Source organism: Eleutherodactylus coqui, chromosome 6 (assembly GCF_035609145.1).
Source record: "Eleutherodactylus coqui strain aEleCoq1 chromosome 6, aEleCoq1.hap1, whole genome shotgun sequence".
Classification (NCBI taxonomy): Eukaryota; Metazoa; Chordata; class Amphibia; order Anura; family Eleutherodactylidae; genus Eleutherodactylus; species Eleutherodactylus coqui.
Genome location: NC_089842.1, coordinates 186,120,524 through 186,139,092, shown reverse-complemented (window position 1 = coordinate 186,139,092; position 18,569 = coordinate 186,120,524). Strand labels below are relative to the sequence as shown.

Sequence of the window (18,569 nt, the reverse complement as noted above, 5' to 3'; positions counted from 1 at the left end):
GATCTGTTGGACTGGCACCCTTTGTATGCTTTTATGTATGTGTACATATAATACTAAGTGGTCACCCCTCTAACCCCCAAATATGTTGTAGGTGTGTGTGAGTGGCGGTTCATCACTATTTTGCATTTGTGCAAGCTGGTCTGTACAGCATTATGCCTGTTCGGCATGCTGCTGGGAAGCAGCATTTATACCGGCCCGGTATCTCTGCATCAGTATATCAGTAAAGGACCTTTACACTGGACAACTGTTGGGTGCATAAGGGCCCGACAGTGGTCACAAAGACTATTGCTCCTCCATTCACTGAAACAGGCAGTTGTTCAAAGATGACTCAAGAAGTTGCTCGCTATTTGCTTCGTTTCAGACTATTGAGTAATTTCTCAAACAGTGCCCTATCGGTGGCTGTGTACACAGTACAACGATCGCCGAAAATCACTGTTTCCAGCCGTTTCCCCATGTAAAGGTACCTTAAATATGGCCGGCAGCTGTGATTTGTTGTAAGTGGAACCAAGTTTGTTACAATAGAACCTTTATTATCAATCAGTTTACATTGTACCTGCCTATACCAAATATGGCCTCTACAGATGCAACAAAGTTAAATTTGATTCTGGGAACTTTCTGCAGCAAGTTATCTTATCTGAATCCATTAAAAAGCTATTTTACTATTATCTTAATCCAACAAAACCCATTGTAATGCAATTAAAAGTGTCAATAAACTGGAAAGTTATCATAACGTGTTAAAAGCCATGTTAAGCTTTGATGCATCTGTACATAGTATAGCAGGAGTTTCTTGGGGATATTGGGGATCCACAAAAACAAGGAAAGCAAATGGACATCCCTGCCATCGTGTATGTGGACCTATAAATCTTCATTCTCTTTGTCTATTACCAAACACTCTATATAGATTCTACAAACTGCTGGCACCGCAGGGAATCTAGTAGAAGAGCTCATGTCTTCAGGTTGTAGTAAATTCTTGTAGGTCTGGACGGGCAGCTGTCTTGTAGGTAACATCAGATTCTATAGCCATGTTGAATGCACGTGTCTTGTGCAGGTTCAGAATAAATACCTGAGATGTTTGAAGGGTATTCAGTGCCAGAGAGGAACATAATACATCGTCTTTAGAAAAGAGTTGGTTTGTTTTGGCTCAGTCTAAAAAGCTGAAATATTTTAAACATTTGTTAAGTTGAAGCTTGCACATTTGAACTAATTGTACTATTCGTAAATCCCTTCTTGGGTTCCCGTGCACACTCAGTGATACACACACATGCACAGACAGCACACGGCTCTTGTGTACACATTGATTTATCTACACTAATTTTCAATGTGCAAACTAATAGTCAAAACAGCAAACTGATAGAGTCTGTGACCTTTGTGCATCAATGCGAGGATTCATGAGATGTTCCATGTTGTGATTACCAATATTAGATTGAGGTAGAAATCCAGGACAACCAATCGGCAATTATCTTCTGATTACTACAGTCTACAGTTACCACCTTATCTTCTGATTACTACAGCCTTTGTCTAATGTTTAGTATGAAGTGACTTCACTACTATACAATCTGTAAGGTTTGGAGAAGCTTTCAAACCTGTTCCACAAGTCCACACCCTCTCTATGACATTGATATGCCCTAATTGGGTATGTGGGCAAAGCTTGTCCTGAGCACACAACTTTTAGATAACCTATATTATCCCTTCCTTCCTAAAACTCAACATGGAAAATACAAATTCATAATCTTTTCCCCACCCCATTCGACCACCAGCTACAAACATTCCCCAGTCTTACCTGAGACTGAGTAATTAGTCAAAAAAGCAATTAGAGGTGACTGTTATCCAATGTAAATGTGGCACCCAACAGGGCAAGTGAGTGAGAGGCACTCACTTGTCGGGAGTCCCTTGGCTTTTAGCTCACCTAAAAATCAAGCAAAAATTGGTCCATGTAAACAGGCAGTCATTTATCTACGAACGACTACTTGTTTACTCTGAATAAATGCAGGCGGCTGGAAGCGATCTCAGGTGCATTCCACCTCCATTCAGTAAGCAATGATCACTCCTGTGTTTTAAGTTGTCCCATATAAAGCCACCCTTAGATTTGTAGTAATTTGTCACTGTTTGCACTGTTTTTTATATTTCTAAGTTCTAATGTTCAGGAGGTCTTCCCCCATTTTTGTGCTGCCATGCTGTTTACAATCCACTTTCAAGCAAGAGGGCATGTCATAAATCTAGCATTCTGCCAGTAGTTCACTCTCCTGTACTCCATTCCTTCACTTCCGATGCTGCATTGCTCTGTCTCTAGTTCAGTTTGCTGGTAGACAGTATCTGAATGCCCACTCAACTGCTTTCACTGTGTAAACAGATCTTTCAGCCTGTGAGTGTAGGGAACAACCTGTGAGCATAGCCCCTCCCCCACAGCTAAAGAAAACATCCCATAATCCTAGTAACTAAAGAAGCTCAAGACCTAATAACAGGCAGTGGATTGCATAGGAGCTGGAAGGAAGACCTCTAGTGGCAGCCACTTTAGCCTTGATTTACAGTGAAAAAATAACATTTACAATAAAATTTATTGCAAGATTTCAAAGTTAGTGCCCCTTTAACCAAAATGCTCATATCATTATCATCCAGTCTTGGCTACTTGAATATTTTCCACTGTGGCTTTCCTTCTAATATTCTTCCACCCATCTAGTTTACCCTCAACTTTATTGCCTGCTTAATTTACCTCTTTTCGCCTTTCTTTTCTTCCATTGCCTTTACTGAATAAAGAAACAAAGCTGGACCGGCCATCTGGCAATTCTGCCAAATGTAAGGTGGACTTGTGTCTGCAGTAGGCTGTCCACTATACTCTTCCTTCCCAGGCCCTTCTCAGGCTTCAAATGACGGTGACACATTCACCATGAGGGGCGCACACAGTACTCTCCCACTAGTGACCACTGTGCTGCAAACAACATATTGTAACTGCAGTCATTATTAACAGTTTGATAGGTGCAGTGCTAAAATACTATGGATCTTGGTGTAGTAGATGCAGCAGTGGAACAGTTCTAGCCCTGCACGTTCAACCCTTTCCTATTTCTTGCGCTCCATGTTCTGCATGAGGAAAGTTTGTCAGCTGCCCACCCACATCCTTTATTTTCAGTAACTGTGCGGTGGTCTGATCATGACTCACAGAGCTGAGCTGAAAACAAGGCCAACCAGGAGCAAGGCAGACAATAAAATAGTGTTTCCTGACATTGGCTATCCCTGATGTCTTTGTTGTCTATGCTCCTGATCTTGGCTTATAACTGTGACTACGCTTCTGTCCACTGCCTGCCCTGACCTCTGGCCTGAATCACCATATTGAACCTGTTTTCTATGACTCGATCTTTGGATTTGTTCCTTTTGTTGAAGTGTGCCACCTGCCCCGACCCAAACTGTCTGACTACATTCCTCAGGTACAGTGCCTAGAATTTTAATGGGATTAGCTGTCTCTATACTGGGACCATTTCCTGAGTAATGGCCTGGGGATCCTACAACAAAGGCCATATACCAACTGGTGGTGTTAAAAGCTGAAGACCGGGATACCTCAGGTGTTGCCTCGGGATTTGGCTCAAATCAAACCAATCTGTGGTTAAGTGGATCCACATCTGCTGATCCTGACAATACAAGGGTTCTACCCTCACCTACTGCCTCTTTCCTTTGTGGACCTCGTAGGCGTGGCCTTCTAGATGAGTCTATCACTCTGTAGACACATTTACAGCACTTGCTTGTTTTATTCATATTCTGCATTGGTACTGCTCTGTATTTTATATGTACAGCACCCTGGAAGTTAATGAAACTATAAAGTAATTATATATTGATCCTGTAGTCTTCTTGGTGGATGGATAGCCAATCTTTAATGAGAGTTCAGTTAAAAGGAACCTAGCAGCAGAATCATGGTGTTAAAATCACGGGCAGCAGGAAATACTGACTGTCTCACTCATGATAGTGAACTATATGCTACTTTTAGACTCTTTGGTGTTTTAAATAAAATGTACTTTTACCAAGTACCACGATCTGAGGAGAAGTAACGGCCCTTCTCCTTTGCTTGACTGATAGTTCTTTACCTACCTGTGTATAGTTAGAGACCTGTAAATCTAGCTAAGCCTGGCCCTTTTTGAAATGATTTATTAAGGCATCAGTTCCAGATTTTTGCGGTAAGAAAAAAAGTTGCAAATTTTAGTGCACCATTTTTGTTCAAAAATGTGTTACATTTCAGTTCATTTTTTATCCCATGCTCGCCACTTCCAAAAGTGAGTGGAGCACAAGATGTCAGGACATGGTCTCCTGCAGCCCAACCCATTTAGTGTAATTTATGCCAGAAGCTTCTCTCTGGCGTAGATTTGATTTCCTGCGGCACGGACTACTGTCAAATGGCAACCTAGTTTTGTAGACTGGTGCTGGTCCAATCAGGTGATCCTTGGATCACGCTTGTAGAACATTTCTGCTCATTACGTCGTAGAAGTATCTTTACCGACAATCATGAAGTCTCAAAGGGCTAAGAAATGAGTCGCAGGGAGTGAATCTTTGAAATTCTGCTATAGTCTGCATCATTATACCAGGCTCATCCAGTCAACCAAATTTTTGCCAACTGAATCACAAACACAACACAAACTCTATGTATGCATTCACACTTACAAACTTTTTTTTGGTCAGTTCATCAACTATATCCAAAAATCCCCTCACCACCCACCAAATTGGTAAAAATTAGTTTTAATTGACTCTTACACACCACAAAAAAGCCAATGCGTCACTTAATGAACAGCAATATAGTGTCGTGCAATGATAGTTATTAATGGTTAAACACAAAACTCCAATGAAGTACTTGGAGATAAAGTGAAGTGCACGTGAGATTTGTTGCTCCCCTCCTATTGTGCCGTCAGTAAATGATTTCTAGAACTGATAGGCAACGAACAAGGTCACATGTGATAATGCTTTTTCAACAAAAGAGGATAAGAGGCACCTAAATAGTTAAGTGTCCTGTAAGGAATTTTTATGATCTAGTACTACCTTTAGTGGTATATAATATTGCCAGACTCACTATCCTCATGTATCATTTATATAAAGTTAATGGTGTATCCCAAGTACCACACTGGTGACTATACAGGTCAACTGAAGACCACAACAAGGCAAAGTACCTACAGTAGGACATAAAGATGAGTGGCTTAAATAATCACTTAAAAATATTCTGAAAAAACATCATGTAGAGCCTATTTGCGTCCTTATACACATATTGTAAGGGCTTGGTGCTCGATGTGTTGGATGCCACAGTATTGGCTTCACTTTAGCAGCTCAGGGATGTTCTCTCTACGAATATATGTTTTTCAAGTCAGACTCTACACAATTTCATTTTTCCTACACATTGCTGGGACAACTAAAAATACAAAAATGGCATCTAAACAGAGAAGGTATTTTTACAATTATCAACCTAATCCTCAACTAATGGCCATCAGTATAAAGTTATGTGAGAACGAGGGGAACTATGAATAAGTAGGAACCAATTAGAGCCAAAGTCATATTACTTAAATAACCCGGCTTTTGCAAACGTTCCAATTTTGACTAATGTAGCAGGCAATGTTTGTGTAAGTTCAGGCAACGTTTTCTATAACAGATACAACTACTACTGTAATCACACAAGTTCTGCTTCCTGCAGGAAAAATGCATCTTCTGCTTATTTTAGTGCATTTCAGCTAATTTTGAAGCACCTCCTCACCCATTGCAATGATGGGGTGCGTTAAAAAAGTCAGTCGAACATGTTTGAAAAGACTGTAGAAAGCGGTGTTTAAAACTCATTGTTTTACAGATGCCTGTGTGAGAGCAGTCTAAGGCCAGCTGTCCACGGGCGGTGCGGTATCCTGCGCCGAATCTCCGCCGGTCAGCCCTATCTAATAGATAGGCTGACCGCGGAGAATCGGGGCAATTCGCAGCATGCTGCGAATTGCCTGCAGCGAGTGGAGAATCGCAATGATTCTCCGCTCGTGGACAGGTACCGACACTTTCCATAGCAATGCTATGGGAAGCGTAGGCGGTTTACCACCAGCGAATACACTGCCATGGACAGAGGGCCTAAGCCTTCAGCTGACCCAGGGAAGGGGGTAATATAGATTTTTCTAAAGTAATCAAAAATTCATAATGTCCAAATGGTAACAGTAAAAACTACAAGTCAACAAGTGAAAGAAAAGACCTTAAACAGCTACATAAGCGGAAAAGTAAAAATGCTATAGGTCTTGGAATGTAGCATCACAGAAAGAAGTCATATGGTAAAAAAAAGTGTTTTTATTGTGCAAAAGTAGTAAAACATAAGAAAAAATATTTAAATTCAGTATCCGCTTAATCATAACAACCCATAGAATAAAGTCAAGTTATTAATTATTCCACAAAGTAAACACTGTAAAAATAAATCCGAAAAACTATGATGAAATAACTGGATTTCTTGCATGCCCTCCTAGAGAAAATGAATAAAAGTTATTCAATACTTCATATGTACCCCAAAATGGATCTTATTAAGTAAAACTTGTCATGCAAAATACCACGTCTTATACAGCTACATTGAATAAAGGGGGTTGTTCAGGCGTTAACAATTGATGAAATACTGTAAGTCATCAAGTTGATTTGCAGGGATCTGCCGCTCAGGATCCTCAGTGATCGACTGATCACCTGGCTTGCAGTGTATGACCACAGATGGCCAAAAATGTTGCAGGTAATGTTTGGCCAAGATGAGAACACCCGTTTAACCCCTTAGTGACGAAGCCTGTTTGCGCCTTAGTGACGGAGCCAAATTTTGGAAATCTGACATGCGTCGTTCAACGTAGCATAACTCCGTAAAGGCTTAACATATCCAAGTGATTCTGACATTGTTTTTTCACCACATGTTGTACTTCATTTTGGTTGTAAAAAGAGACCGATATAATTTGTGTATATTTATTAAAAGTACCAATATTGGAAAAATTTTGAAAAAATTGTAATTTTTTCACATTTTCAACTGTAATCTCAAATATGTCCAAACATACTGTACAAATTTTTGATAAGATATATATTTCCATCTGTTTACTTTATTCTGAATGCACACTTGAAAAACTTTTGTGTTTTTTTTTTTTAACCATTTATTGGGCGTACAAATTTAACATTACTTTTCAGCATTTTGAGGAACACTTTGCTTTCCTGCACCAAGCCAAGTTTGCAAAGGCTCATGAGTGTCAGAATAATAGATACCCCCCCAAATGACCCCATTTTAAAAACTACACCCCTTAAAGGGGTTGTCCCGCGCCGAACCGGGTTTTTTTTTTTTTAAACCCCCCCCCCCCGTTCGGCGCGAGACAACCCCGATGCAGGGGTTAAAAAAACCACCCGCACAGCGCTTACCTGAATCCCGGCGGTCCGGCGTCTTCATACTCACCTGCTGAAGATGGCCGCCGGGATCCTCTGTCTTCATGGACCGCAGGGCTTCTGTGCGGTCCATTGCCGATTCCAGCCTCCTGATTGGCTGGAATCGGCACGTGACGGGGCGGAGCTACACGGAGCTACACGGAGCCCCATTCAGAAAAGAAGAAGACCCGGACTGCGCAAGCGCGGCTAATTTGGCCATCGGAGGGCGAAAATTAGTCGGCACCATGGAGACGAGGACGCCAGCAACGGAGCAGGTAAGTATAAAACTTTTTATAACTTCTGTATGGCTCATAATTAATGCACAATGTACATTACAAAGTGCATTATTATGGCCATGCAGAAGTGTATAGACCCACTTGCTGCCTCGGGACAACCCCTTTAATGTATTCACTGAGTGGTGTCATGAGTATTTTGACCCTACCAGTTTTTTTCAGGAATTAATTCAATTTAGAGGCGAAAAAATAAAATTTCATATTTTTGCAAATATGTCATTTTAAAGACATATTTTTTTCCTATAGTGCCCATGAAAATGAGGATTTACACTCCAAAATGGATACCCCCTTTTCTCTCGTGTTTAGAAACATACCCATTGTGGCCCTAATCTTATGTCTGGATGCACAACGGGACCCAAAATGAAAGGAGCAGCCAGTGGCTTTCAGAACATAAATTTTGCTTGAAGGCGTTTTAGGCCCATAGCACTTTTGTAGAGCTCTTGAGCAGCCAAAACCAAAGAGAACCCCCACAAGTGACCCCATTTTGAAAACTAGACCCCTTAATAATTTTATCTAGGGGTGTACTGCCCATTTTGACCCCACAGTTTTTGAATGAATTCAAGCAAAACAAAAGGGAAAAAATGTGATTTTCGTTTTTTTGGCAATTCTGTCGTTTTAAAAACTGCTTTTTTTGTACAGCACACACATGAATGAAGACTTGCACCCCAAAATGGATACCCCTGTTTGTCCCGTGTTCAGAGACATACCCATTGTGGCCCTAATCTTTTGTCTGGATGCACAACGGGGCGCAAAATGAAAGAAGTAGTCGGTGGCTTTCAGAACAGAAATTTAGCATGAAAGTGATTTAGGCCCCATTGCCCACTTGTAGAGCCCTTGAGCGGCCAAAACGACAGAGAACCCCCACAAATGACCCCATTTTGAAAACTAGACCCCTTAACGAATTCATCTAGGGGTGTACTGTGTATTTTTACCCTACAATTTTTGAATAAATCTAAGCAAAGCAGTAGGACAAAAATTACAATTTTTATTTTTTGGGCAGTAGTGTCAATTTAAAAACAGTTTTTTTTGTACAATGTACATAGGAATGAAGACTTTAACCCCAAAATGGATACCCCTGTTTGTCCTGTGTTCAGATACCTACCCCTTGTGGCCCTAATCTACTTAAAGGACACATGGCTAGGCCTATAATGGAAGGAGCACCCGTTTGATTTCAGGGTACAGCGGAATAAATTCCAGTCCCCATTGCCCACTTGTAGAGCCATTGAGCGTCCAAAACGATAGAGAACCCCCACAAATGACCCTATTTTAAAAACTAGACCCCTTAATGAATTAATCTAGGGGTGTATTGTGTACTTTGACCCCACAGTATTTGAATAAATCTAAGCAAAGCAGAAGGAAAAAATTACGATTTTCATTTTTTTGGCAATTTTGTCAATTTAAAAACTGTTTTTTTTGTACAGTGTACATAGGAATGAAGACTTTCACCCCCAAATGGATCACCCCGTTTGTCCCGTGTTCAAAAACATACCCATTGTGGCCCTAATCTACTTATAGGACACATGGTTAGGCCCATAATGGAGGGAACACCCGTTGGATTGCAGGGCACAACTGAATAAATCCCAGGCCCCATTGTTCATTTGTATGGAATAAAAATGGACTCCCTAAAAATATCCCCCCCCCCCCCCCCCCCCCCACACACACACACCCCTAGCCCTCCGCGCCCTTTTCGGCGTTCCCCAAATCTTAGATAAAAGTAATAATGTGAACTGTGTGGTATTTCCGAAGTCAGGGGTAATTACGGAGGCTGGTTGGGATGGGTACAAGGGGCAATAAAACCGGGTATCCCCCCCTCCTCTCATGCTTTTTTGGGGGTATTTCGTGACCTCAGTGGTGGGTATGGGGTGTAAAAAGTGGCGCTCTGTGAGTCTCCGTAAGCTTAATGAGGTGCGGCGGTCTCGCACAGAAGGCGCTCAACAAGCTGCTCCTGGAACTGCATGAAGGCGAGCGTTCCCCGGGCTTCTTGTAAATTACGGATTAGAGGTAGCGGTCTGAATAACGCCGGGCTCACGCAGCCGTAGGTGGAATCCGCTTGCGGAGGCCCGCAGCGGATCCCAGCTGTGAGCCCGTCTGTGACCCTGTGTACGGCCGCGTAATGCACTGCGCATAACTGCATACTCACACAGACGGTCATGCGCAATACCTTTTTTGTTGTTTGTATTTCCTGCACCGTCGCTTAGCGATGACGCGGGTACCCGCAGCCCGTATACAACGTAGTTGCGTATGGGCAGCGGGTATATCCACGACCATGGAGCACAATAGGCTCTATGTTGCGGATATCCGCGGTAAAATAGAACCTGCTGCGTTCTCTTTTCTGCGAGTGGATTACACAATTCCGACTCGCTAATGTGAGCGGAATTGTGTAATCCAATACGATTGATCTGCGTAATACCGTGGATCAGAAGCATGCAGAATCCGTAATTCGTATCCGGTCATGTGAGACCGGCCAAAGGTAGATAGCTACCTTTTTATCACGTGACCGGGGACCACTCAACGAGGCCACCCGTCACTGCTCCGGGCTCTAGGCGACCATTGGTCGCTGAGAGCAAGGAGATTTTAAATTTCCTGGGCTCCCCGACTCCTGCGCATGTGTCCGGTGTTTTGCCGGCGGTCGCATGCCCAGGATCCGGGAAAGTTCACGGGAGAAGATCGCATCGGGGTGCAAATACGGAGGCCTCCGGTAAAAAGTTTCATCTCCTCTCACACTTTTACGTGTTTGCCATTATCTATTGGATAACGGCGAACACGTGACGAGGAACCGCTCACCGCGGCCCCCCGTGAAATCTTCAGGCTCTCGGCTAAGTTTTGTAGCCAGGAGCAGGGAGATTTTCAATTATCTTGGCAATCCAGGGCTTTTGCGCATGCGTCCGCCATTTTGGCAACGGGCGCGTGCGCAGAAGCTGGGGTAAGGTCCGCGGATAAATCCGCGGGCCTTAGGTACGTCATTTCATCCTCCCTCACGGATATGATCCGTGGGGGGAGATGAAACGCAAGCTTTTTTAACTTTTTTTAAACTTTTTTTAAACTTTTTTTTTTTTACTTTTACACTTTTTTTTAACTTTTTACAGTTTTTTTTTAACTTTACGTGATCACTGTCATCCATTGGATAACAGTGATCATGTCCCCGGTATAATCTCTCTGCTCCGGGCTACACATGGCAGCCAAGAGCAGAGGGATTTTAAATTTCCCGAGGCTCGAGCCCGTCTGTGCACGAGCCCGACATCGGGGAGGACTTAGGTAAGTATTTTCACCTCCCGTCGTGGATCCGATCCATGAGGGGAGGTGAAACTGACTTTTTTTAAAACTTTTTCGCGATCGCCGCTATCCAATGCATAGCAGCGACCACGTGCCCGGGGTCCCCGGTAACACCTCCTGGTTCCCGGCTACCTTCAGGAGCCGGGAGCCAGGAGATTTAAAATTTGCCGGGGGCTCCCGGGCTTCTGCGCATGCGCCTGACGTCATCGGCTGGCGCGCATGCGCAGAAGACCGCCGGTGGGTCCGGGGGACACCGGGGACAAGCCGCGTGAATATTTTCAGCTGCTCTGATGGATCCGATCCATCAGGGCAGCTGAATCTTTACTTTTTTTCACTGTTTTATTTACTTTTTTGCGATCGGCGCTATGCATTGGATAGCGCTGATCGCAATGCCGGTGGGGACTGCCCGCATCCTGGGATGACAGCTCCATGCTGTCAGCTACCTGCGGGCACCAACAGCATGGAGCTGTCACGTCCTCAGGCAAGTGGGCATCAATCCAAAGAGGATGCATAAAACTACGTCCTCTAGGATTAAAGCCCACTTTCTGAGGACGTAGTTTCCCGATGGGGCCGTCGTTAAGGGGTTAATACACAGTATGGGCTACCAAGCCAATAGCCCTGCTCTTAGGACATGGCTACAAAGTAACCTCTTTAAGGCTGGCTAATGGTCAGGACTTACCTTTTTAGATTTGTTTCTGGGATACATGTAATCCAGGTATCAGAAGGTTAGAGGGTTAAGGTCAGAACTCAAGGAGCCATAAATCTCCTAAGTATATGAAGGATTTAAAAGAAAAGCTAATATAAAAGGTCAACACCTCATATACCCAAGCCCATAACAAGGACAATGAGCAACCTAAAAGAGTTGTTTGCACACTTAAAAACGTCTTTAAGGCTTTTATTGGTGGAGGTATTTCTAAACCTACGATATACAGCACTGAGAGTTCACCATTGTCCTCTGACAGGTCGTAACACCAGTATAGGCCACATCTATACTTGGAGGTATAACAAAACACATACGGCAAATGACAAAACACAATAAAAGAGAAATGTTAGACAACTGGCAGAAAATACATAACTTCAACATTTAAAGTAATATTTGAACGGAGTAGCAATAAATACATGAAATGATTTATCAACTTCGGCAGTAATTCACTATTTTCTATATCGTACAAGTGATATAAAATGACAATGCAATAAGACTGGATTCACAATGACCATCTCTAGACAATAGACTCATACAATCTTCTGTCCATCCTTTCTAGTGTGCAGTATGAGGTTCACACATAGAATAGTCAAATGTGATTGTAATACAATTGAAAATATATAAGGTTTTGTATGTAACAGGAAAACTGGCTCATCCTAAAGGTACCTCTACAATGGGTGACCATCTGTCGTGTAATCACTTGAAAGAGAGAATTCAAACGATAGTCGCTTAATGTAAAAATGGCCATTGACAAGCAAAAGACTCACGGATCAATTGTTGTCTGGTGTAAAGTCACTGTTGTTCGTTTTTGAATGACTTGTTACCGAATTTGCATGGAGATCCCCTATATGAACAATATCTTGCCAAGCTACTAATGAACAATCATCACTCTGTGTAAAAGGAAACGAATGACAGTCATTTGTACGCTTCAATGACTTTTCAGAGCGATTATCCAAACAGTTGCTCAGTGTAAAGGTACCTTATTACTATGCGCTCATTTAGAGCTATAGTAAGAGGCGTAACCATATCCTACTGATTCATTGGTGTGCGGATATATTAGCAGTTACATCTACGGCATATTTTCTTGGCCTTTTATTAGGCAGGGAGGGGAGGCCTGACCTGGGATCCAGATGTTGGAGGAAGCAGGCACCAAAAACATATTAGGTCTATTCCAGGGTATTTAGATACATGAATAGATTAAATAAATACAGGCTAAAGGCCCATTTAGACACAACGATTATCGCTCAAAAGCCGTCTTTTGAGCAATAATTGTTGTGTGTAACTGCTCTGACATCGTGGCATTTTCGTTATGCCATCGCTCATCAGCGTGCTGAAAGACAACGATGAGCCTTATCAGGGATTCACAGCGGGATACAGCTGATACTATTGATTCAGTTGTATCCTGCTCCCTGGTGACAGGCTGGGTATGAAGAACAGAGCAGTCCAGCTCTGTTCTGCATCCCCCGCTTGGAGCGCTCGGCTGTATAACAGCCGGGCGCTCCGTGCAGAAGACAGCTGATGCAGAGAAGGCAAGCGGGGACACCCCGCTTGTCTTTTGCATCCTCCGCTCAGAGCGCTCATCTGTATAACAGCCGGGCGCTGGAGCGGTGGAACAGCTGTATGCAGAAGACACGCAGGGACACCCCACTTGTCTTCTGCATCCTCCGCTAGCAGAGCAAAATGATCGCTCAAAATTATCGTTGTGTCTAAATAGGCGCTAATACAAGACTTCATTAAGTCTAATAATACGGGTTATCATTTTTAGCCGAGATGCCAGATTCCCACCAAGCTCTAAATATCTATATGAAAATAGAAGATGAAAAGAACTGAGTAGATCATGGCCTGGATGTGGTGTCCAGGGTCATCTTAGAGAAGGCTCATTTTCCTGAGATGTACAGTTCTCCAAAGCTATCTGGACCACACCGACAAGAAATGCATCCTTGGTATAGAATTGTAGGATCTAAGTTAGGTCAATAAACTCAATAGGTATGAAGTTGTTTTGCCAGGTCTTTGGTCCATACTTTGATGTGTAAAAACCGGTCCACTGATGGCAGCATCAAATCATTGTTCGAACCGATCCAGCTCCAACCTTTTTCCTTAGGACATCAACCAGACGCTCCAGTCTGTTAAGGAAAAGAGAAAACAAATATGATAATATGGGAAACTTAGCTATATTAAAAATATGAGGCTGCTGCGGATAGAGAACATAATGACCATGAGAGAACCAAAGAATATAGAACTCTACACAATTTACAAGCTATAGTTTATCAGGTGTGGTGATCAGTAGAAGGTGATATTGCAGTATCATAAAACACTATTTTCTGGGGTTCTGATACGCCCTTCCCCAAAAGATGGTCAATCTATGTCATATTTGGCCCCTTAATAATTGCTTAATCTTGTTCCTGCTATTCACAGTCCTTTAGAGCATGTGCACATGATGTCCTCCAGGTCTGCTCACAATTCCTTGGGGAATGTTCTCCCTTCTGTAGCGACCAGACCCTTATTTTTATTTTAAAAAACACAGGACTTAAAGGGGTATTCCGGTAACATCAAGTTGTTTCCTGTCAACAGATATAGGAAAACTAGCGAGTCGGGGTCCAATAGCTGGGACCCCCACTGTTTACCAGAACAGGGGTCACATGTTTAAGGAAAGACTGGGAGAATGAATAGTGGCAGTGTACATGCTTGATCACTGCTCCAAACATTTTAATGACAGTGCCAGACTCGGCTATTTTTGGCTTGAACTTGGCTATTTTCGGCACTCCCATTGAAATCAATGGAGCTGTGGCCAAGTACGTGGCTGCTGCTCCATTCATTTTGCGAGTCTCTCAGGGTACATGGGACCCTAGTTCTCGTGATCTATGGGGGTCCCAGCATTCGGACACTCACCAATCAGCTACTTATCCCCTATACTCACCAGAATGTCTCTTTAGGGTGGCTCAACACGTGAATATTGGTTACTCCCCTCAATTTTGTTGGGATCAATCAACAACCTTATGTATATAGGGGTGACCAGACTCTTTGCAATGGCAGATGTTGGAGATAAAGGATTTCAAAATGTCCATTTTTTTGGTCCTACAGGGACAAAAGCCACCACCAGCTTATTTTCCTCTCTCTATTGAGAATGCATACATGTTTGCCTGAGATGGGTGCATGTGTATAGAAGGAAAGTCAGAAGCAATAGTTGTTGGCCAAACAAGCTTTAAGCCAACAGCTATCTAATGCGTATAGTCCAGCCTTATCCAAGAGCAGAGAGCTCCCATACATGATGTATATGTGGCCTAACCCGGTGTTTGGATCTTGTGCCCTGGACAGAACTCATTAGAATGAGCCTTATCAGTTCAGCTTGTCGTCTTTCCTTTACCTGTTCCTGGGTTATTAGAAGACGTTTCTATTACTGCTGCCATGGTAGCAAGAAAAATCAAGACCTATTTTTTGAGTGATTCTTGTAGTTAAAATTGACAAGTATCTAGAGACTCATTGTCTTTCAAAATCAAAGTTCATATGAGAAAACCAGAGAGATAACAAAAAATTTAAAATGCCATTAAAATTGAATTGGAATGAAATTGTCACAAAAAATAGTAATATCCTATAGTTGGAATTAGTTCCGAGGCAAAAAGTGAAATTCACTATTCATCTCCATATAATGTTTTTATTGCCATTCAGGCAAAAGGTTAATGTCTAATTCTGAAAACATATTTGAGCAGTAAACTGTCCTACTGTCTCTAACCGTCCAACAGAAGTTATTTGTTAATAGATGCAGCCAATTTTGATGGGATCTGCAAGCAATCTATTGTCCCTGGCCTACAGTAGATATTAGATTGTCTGTAAATCATGCCAAAATGTTTGGATGTGCCAACTAATATTTCAAGTTTATGTGTAACTTTTAGCATATCTCTTCATTTTCCACTTTAAACATGCCCATTTAGGTTGGTTAAATGGGTAATTTCAATGCTGTAAGCAGGATTATGTGGCAGTCAGATACTAATGAATACTTTGTTTTCCCTGTCTAACTCTGGATTAACCCTTTGCAATCCAATTTTGGATTTGGGGTTTCCTAGTGGGCTTCCTCTTTCTGCCACTATACAATGTTGCCATCTGCTGGCTAGAGCCAGTACTGCAGTATGGGACATGCCAGAGAGGCCCCCCGACAACACAGCGGCCAGTAATATATAGTAAGAATACCCTGCCAGACGTCTTCTGACATCAGAGCTGTATAGCCTTCAATCAGAATGTCTGAAGACATCAGACAGTGGATTGGAAAGGGTTAAGATTCTGGTCACTGTAGTCATAAGATTTCCAAATGAATCTGGTAAATAAAAAAAATAACTCCTCATGTCTAAGGCAAAAAAAAAATGCTTTCAAGGAAAACATGTATATAAAAAAGGGTTTGGATCTATACTACTGTGTTTCCCCCAAAATAAGCCTTACCCCAATTTTCAAGGGAGACATGAAATAGAAGCCACCCCGAAAATAAGCCCTAGCTAAACTACATGAAAAAAAGCCAGCAATACTCACCTAGCCGGCGGCATCTGGGTCCCTTGCACAGGTCTCCAGTGCTTTGCTGTCTGCCATGTCCTCAGCGTTGACGCAGCACTCGCTTTCTGGTGATGGGGCTTTGAACACCTCGCCTCTAGCAAGCAAGTGCTGCGATTGGATCACAAGCGCCGCTGGCTCAGCCAATCAGAGCTGGCACTCGATCATTTACAGCCCTTCTTTGAATGACATCACTGAATAGCCATGATTGGATCATCGACCGCCAGCTCTGATTGGCTGAGCAACGGCGCTTGTGATCCAATCACAGCACTCGCTTGCTGTAGGCGGGGTATGCACAGCCTTTTGGGGCAAAAATGAATATAAGACAATGTCTTATTTTCAAGAAAACATTATTAGAGCCAATAGGTACACAAAGCTGTGCTAAATCCAGTATCTTAAAGGAGTTGTGTAAGATTAGAAAAACATGGGTGATTACTTTGAAAAATAGAAAGGCACTTACAGCTTGTGAGAGGTATTACACCTCGGTCTCATTCACTCAATGCAACTAATCTGCAATATCAGTGAGAACCCATGTAAAATTAGCATGCATTACAATAATACTACTTATGAGGTCATCAGAAAATCTTTTTAGCTTATCGGCCCTGTAATATCAAGCGATCATAGTCCATCATAGAAGATGTTGATAAAAAAAACTAGTCACATATGGAAAGTACTATAATGGGCTTCTTTCAAAGGGTTTACATCACCACATTTTTTCCTTATGTTTCTCTATCTGGTTTTAATTAATATTACATTTATCTAATTTTTTTTAATTTTATGATTGTAGAATTTTTTTATTCTTTTGTCTATACGTGACTATGGGGACGGCCATCTTGCCTGAGTTACATTTAACAGCGTTTAGAGAGACCCTTTACAGCAGCTGAACTATTGAAGAGGAGCTAAACTATTGACTTGTATGGGAGACTGTTTTAGACATGCTCTGCGGAAGGTCACAGCTGATCATCTATTGTGAATTGTTATCACTCCATGTTAAAGGAGCCTTACATGGGATCCAAAGAGTTTGCTTATTCAGGCAGTTTATACAAGCTGATACATTTTCTACCTTTCCTTTGCTCCCTTGTTTAGTCATTCACATTCACTGTACTAGTGAATGACTAAATGATCGCTGTGTTTACACTGAACGATATTGTTCAAAATCACACGATCCAACGATTTTTGATAACTTATAGATGTTACCTCTCAGTGTAATCCTGCCTGTGATGTTAGTGGGATGACTGCTGCAAAACATTCTCTACAGATCAGGAAGGGACAGTCTAGTATTAGGTTCAGTGGTGAGTGTGAAAAATGCAGGATTTTAAAATAAAAAAAAAAATGCAGACTGTAGCCAAAAATTAGAAAACAATTCTATGCCAGGAAATTTTCTGATGACACATTCCCTTTAATTCTCTTCTGTTGGTGTCCATTCATCTGAGACACGTGTGCCCAAAGCGATACGAATCGAAACATCACTTTTCCATGACAAGTGGCATGCATTAGAAATTATACGAGACATATGGAAGATGTGCACTTGGGCATGGCATTTCTCTAAAACCGGTCGAGTCACTTTCGCTGCGGTTAATGGAAAGACATAGCAGTGCCTGAAGCCATTCAGATGAGTCCGGGTTACAGGGAGGATATACGCAAAGCCGGCAGCAATATTCAGATATGCTTCTGCACATAATGCCATTTGCTAAGACAATGCCAGGGGGAAACCAAATGATGAACAGAGTCTAGTATTTGCCAAGCGTTGGAAACTGAGATGAGCCACCTATCTTTACGTTTACCTAAAATGTACATTTGTTTGAGAATAATATAATGGGGTTTATGTAAATAAAATGAATTTGTCCAGGAATGGAAAGTTCTGCCACTTTCTAATACATTTAGTTTCAATTGCTTCACATTTTCTCAGACAGTGAATGCAACACTCTTATTAACATTCAGAGGCTAATATCTCATTCTGGTCATGTCCAAATGATACTTTTTGGCTTTGTGACTGGTTATGGACAACATGGTTTACATTAATCAATTTGTGATGCAACTACAATAGGCTCTTTCCATGTGTTGCTTAATGCAGGGGTCCCCAACTCCAGTCCTCAGGGACCACCAACAGGTCATGTTTTCAGGATTTCCTATGGTAAGAACACCTGTGGCAATGCCTGAGGCACCGTCAATAATTACATCACCTGTGCAATACTGAGGAAATCCTGAAAACATGACCTGTTGGGAGTCTCTGAGGACTGGAGTTGGGGAACACTGGCTTAATGCGCCTTGTATTTTTCCTCCTCGGCAACTACTTAGATGGAGGTCACATGCCAGAATATTGATCCTACACGTGTTGGAGACAGAGGTGTAACTTGATGCTCCTGGGCCCCAATGCAAAACTTGTAACAGGGCCC

The 18,569-nt window shown here is 42.2% G+C and overlaps 1 protein-coding gene across 2 annotated transcripts in view; it reads right to left on the bottom strand.

Moving 5' to 3' along the window:
- Positions 1 to 9,341: 9,341 nt before the first annotated feature.
- The window catches only part of MIPOL1 (mirror-image polydactyly 1), a 314,859-nt gene continuing 305,631 nt past the window's right edge, over positions 9,342 to 18,569 (bottom strand). For both annotated transcript variants that reach the window (XM_066608446.1, XM_066608447.1), the window contains one exon: positions 9,342 to 13,760. In XM_066608446.1, the coding sequence (XP_066464543.1) occupies positions 13,694 to 13,760 (67 nt within the window). In that variant the 3' untranslated portion in view covers positions 9,342 to 13,693. The remainder of the gene's footprint in view (positions 13,761 to 18,569) is intronic.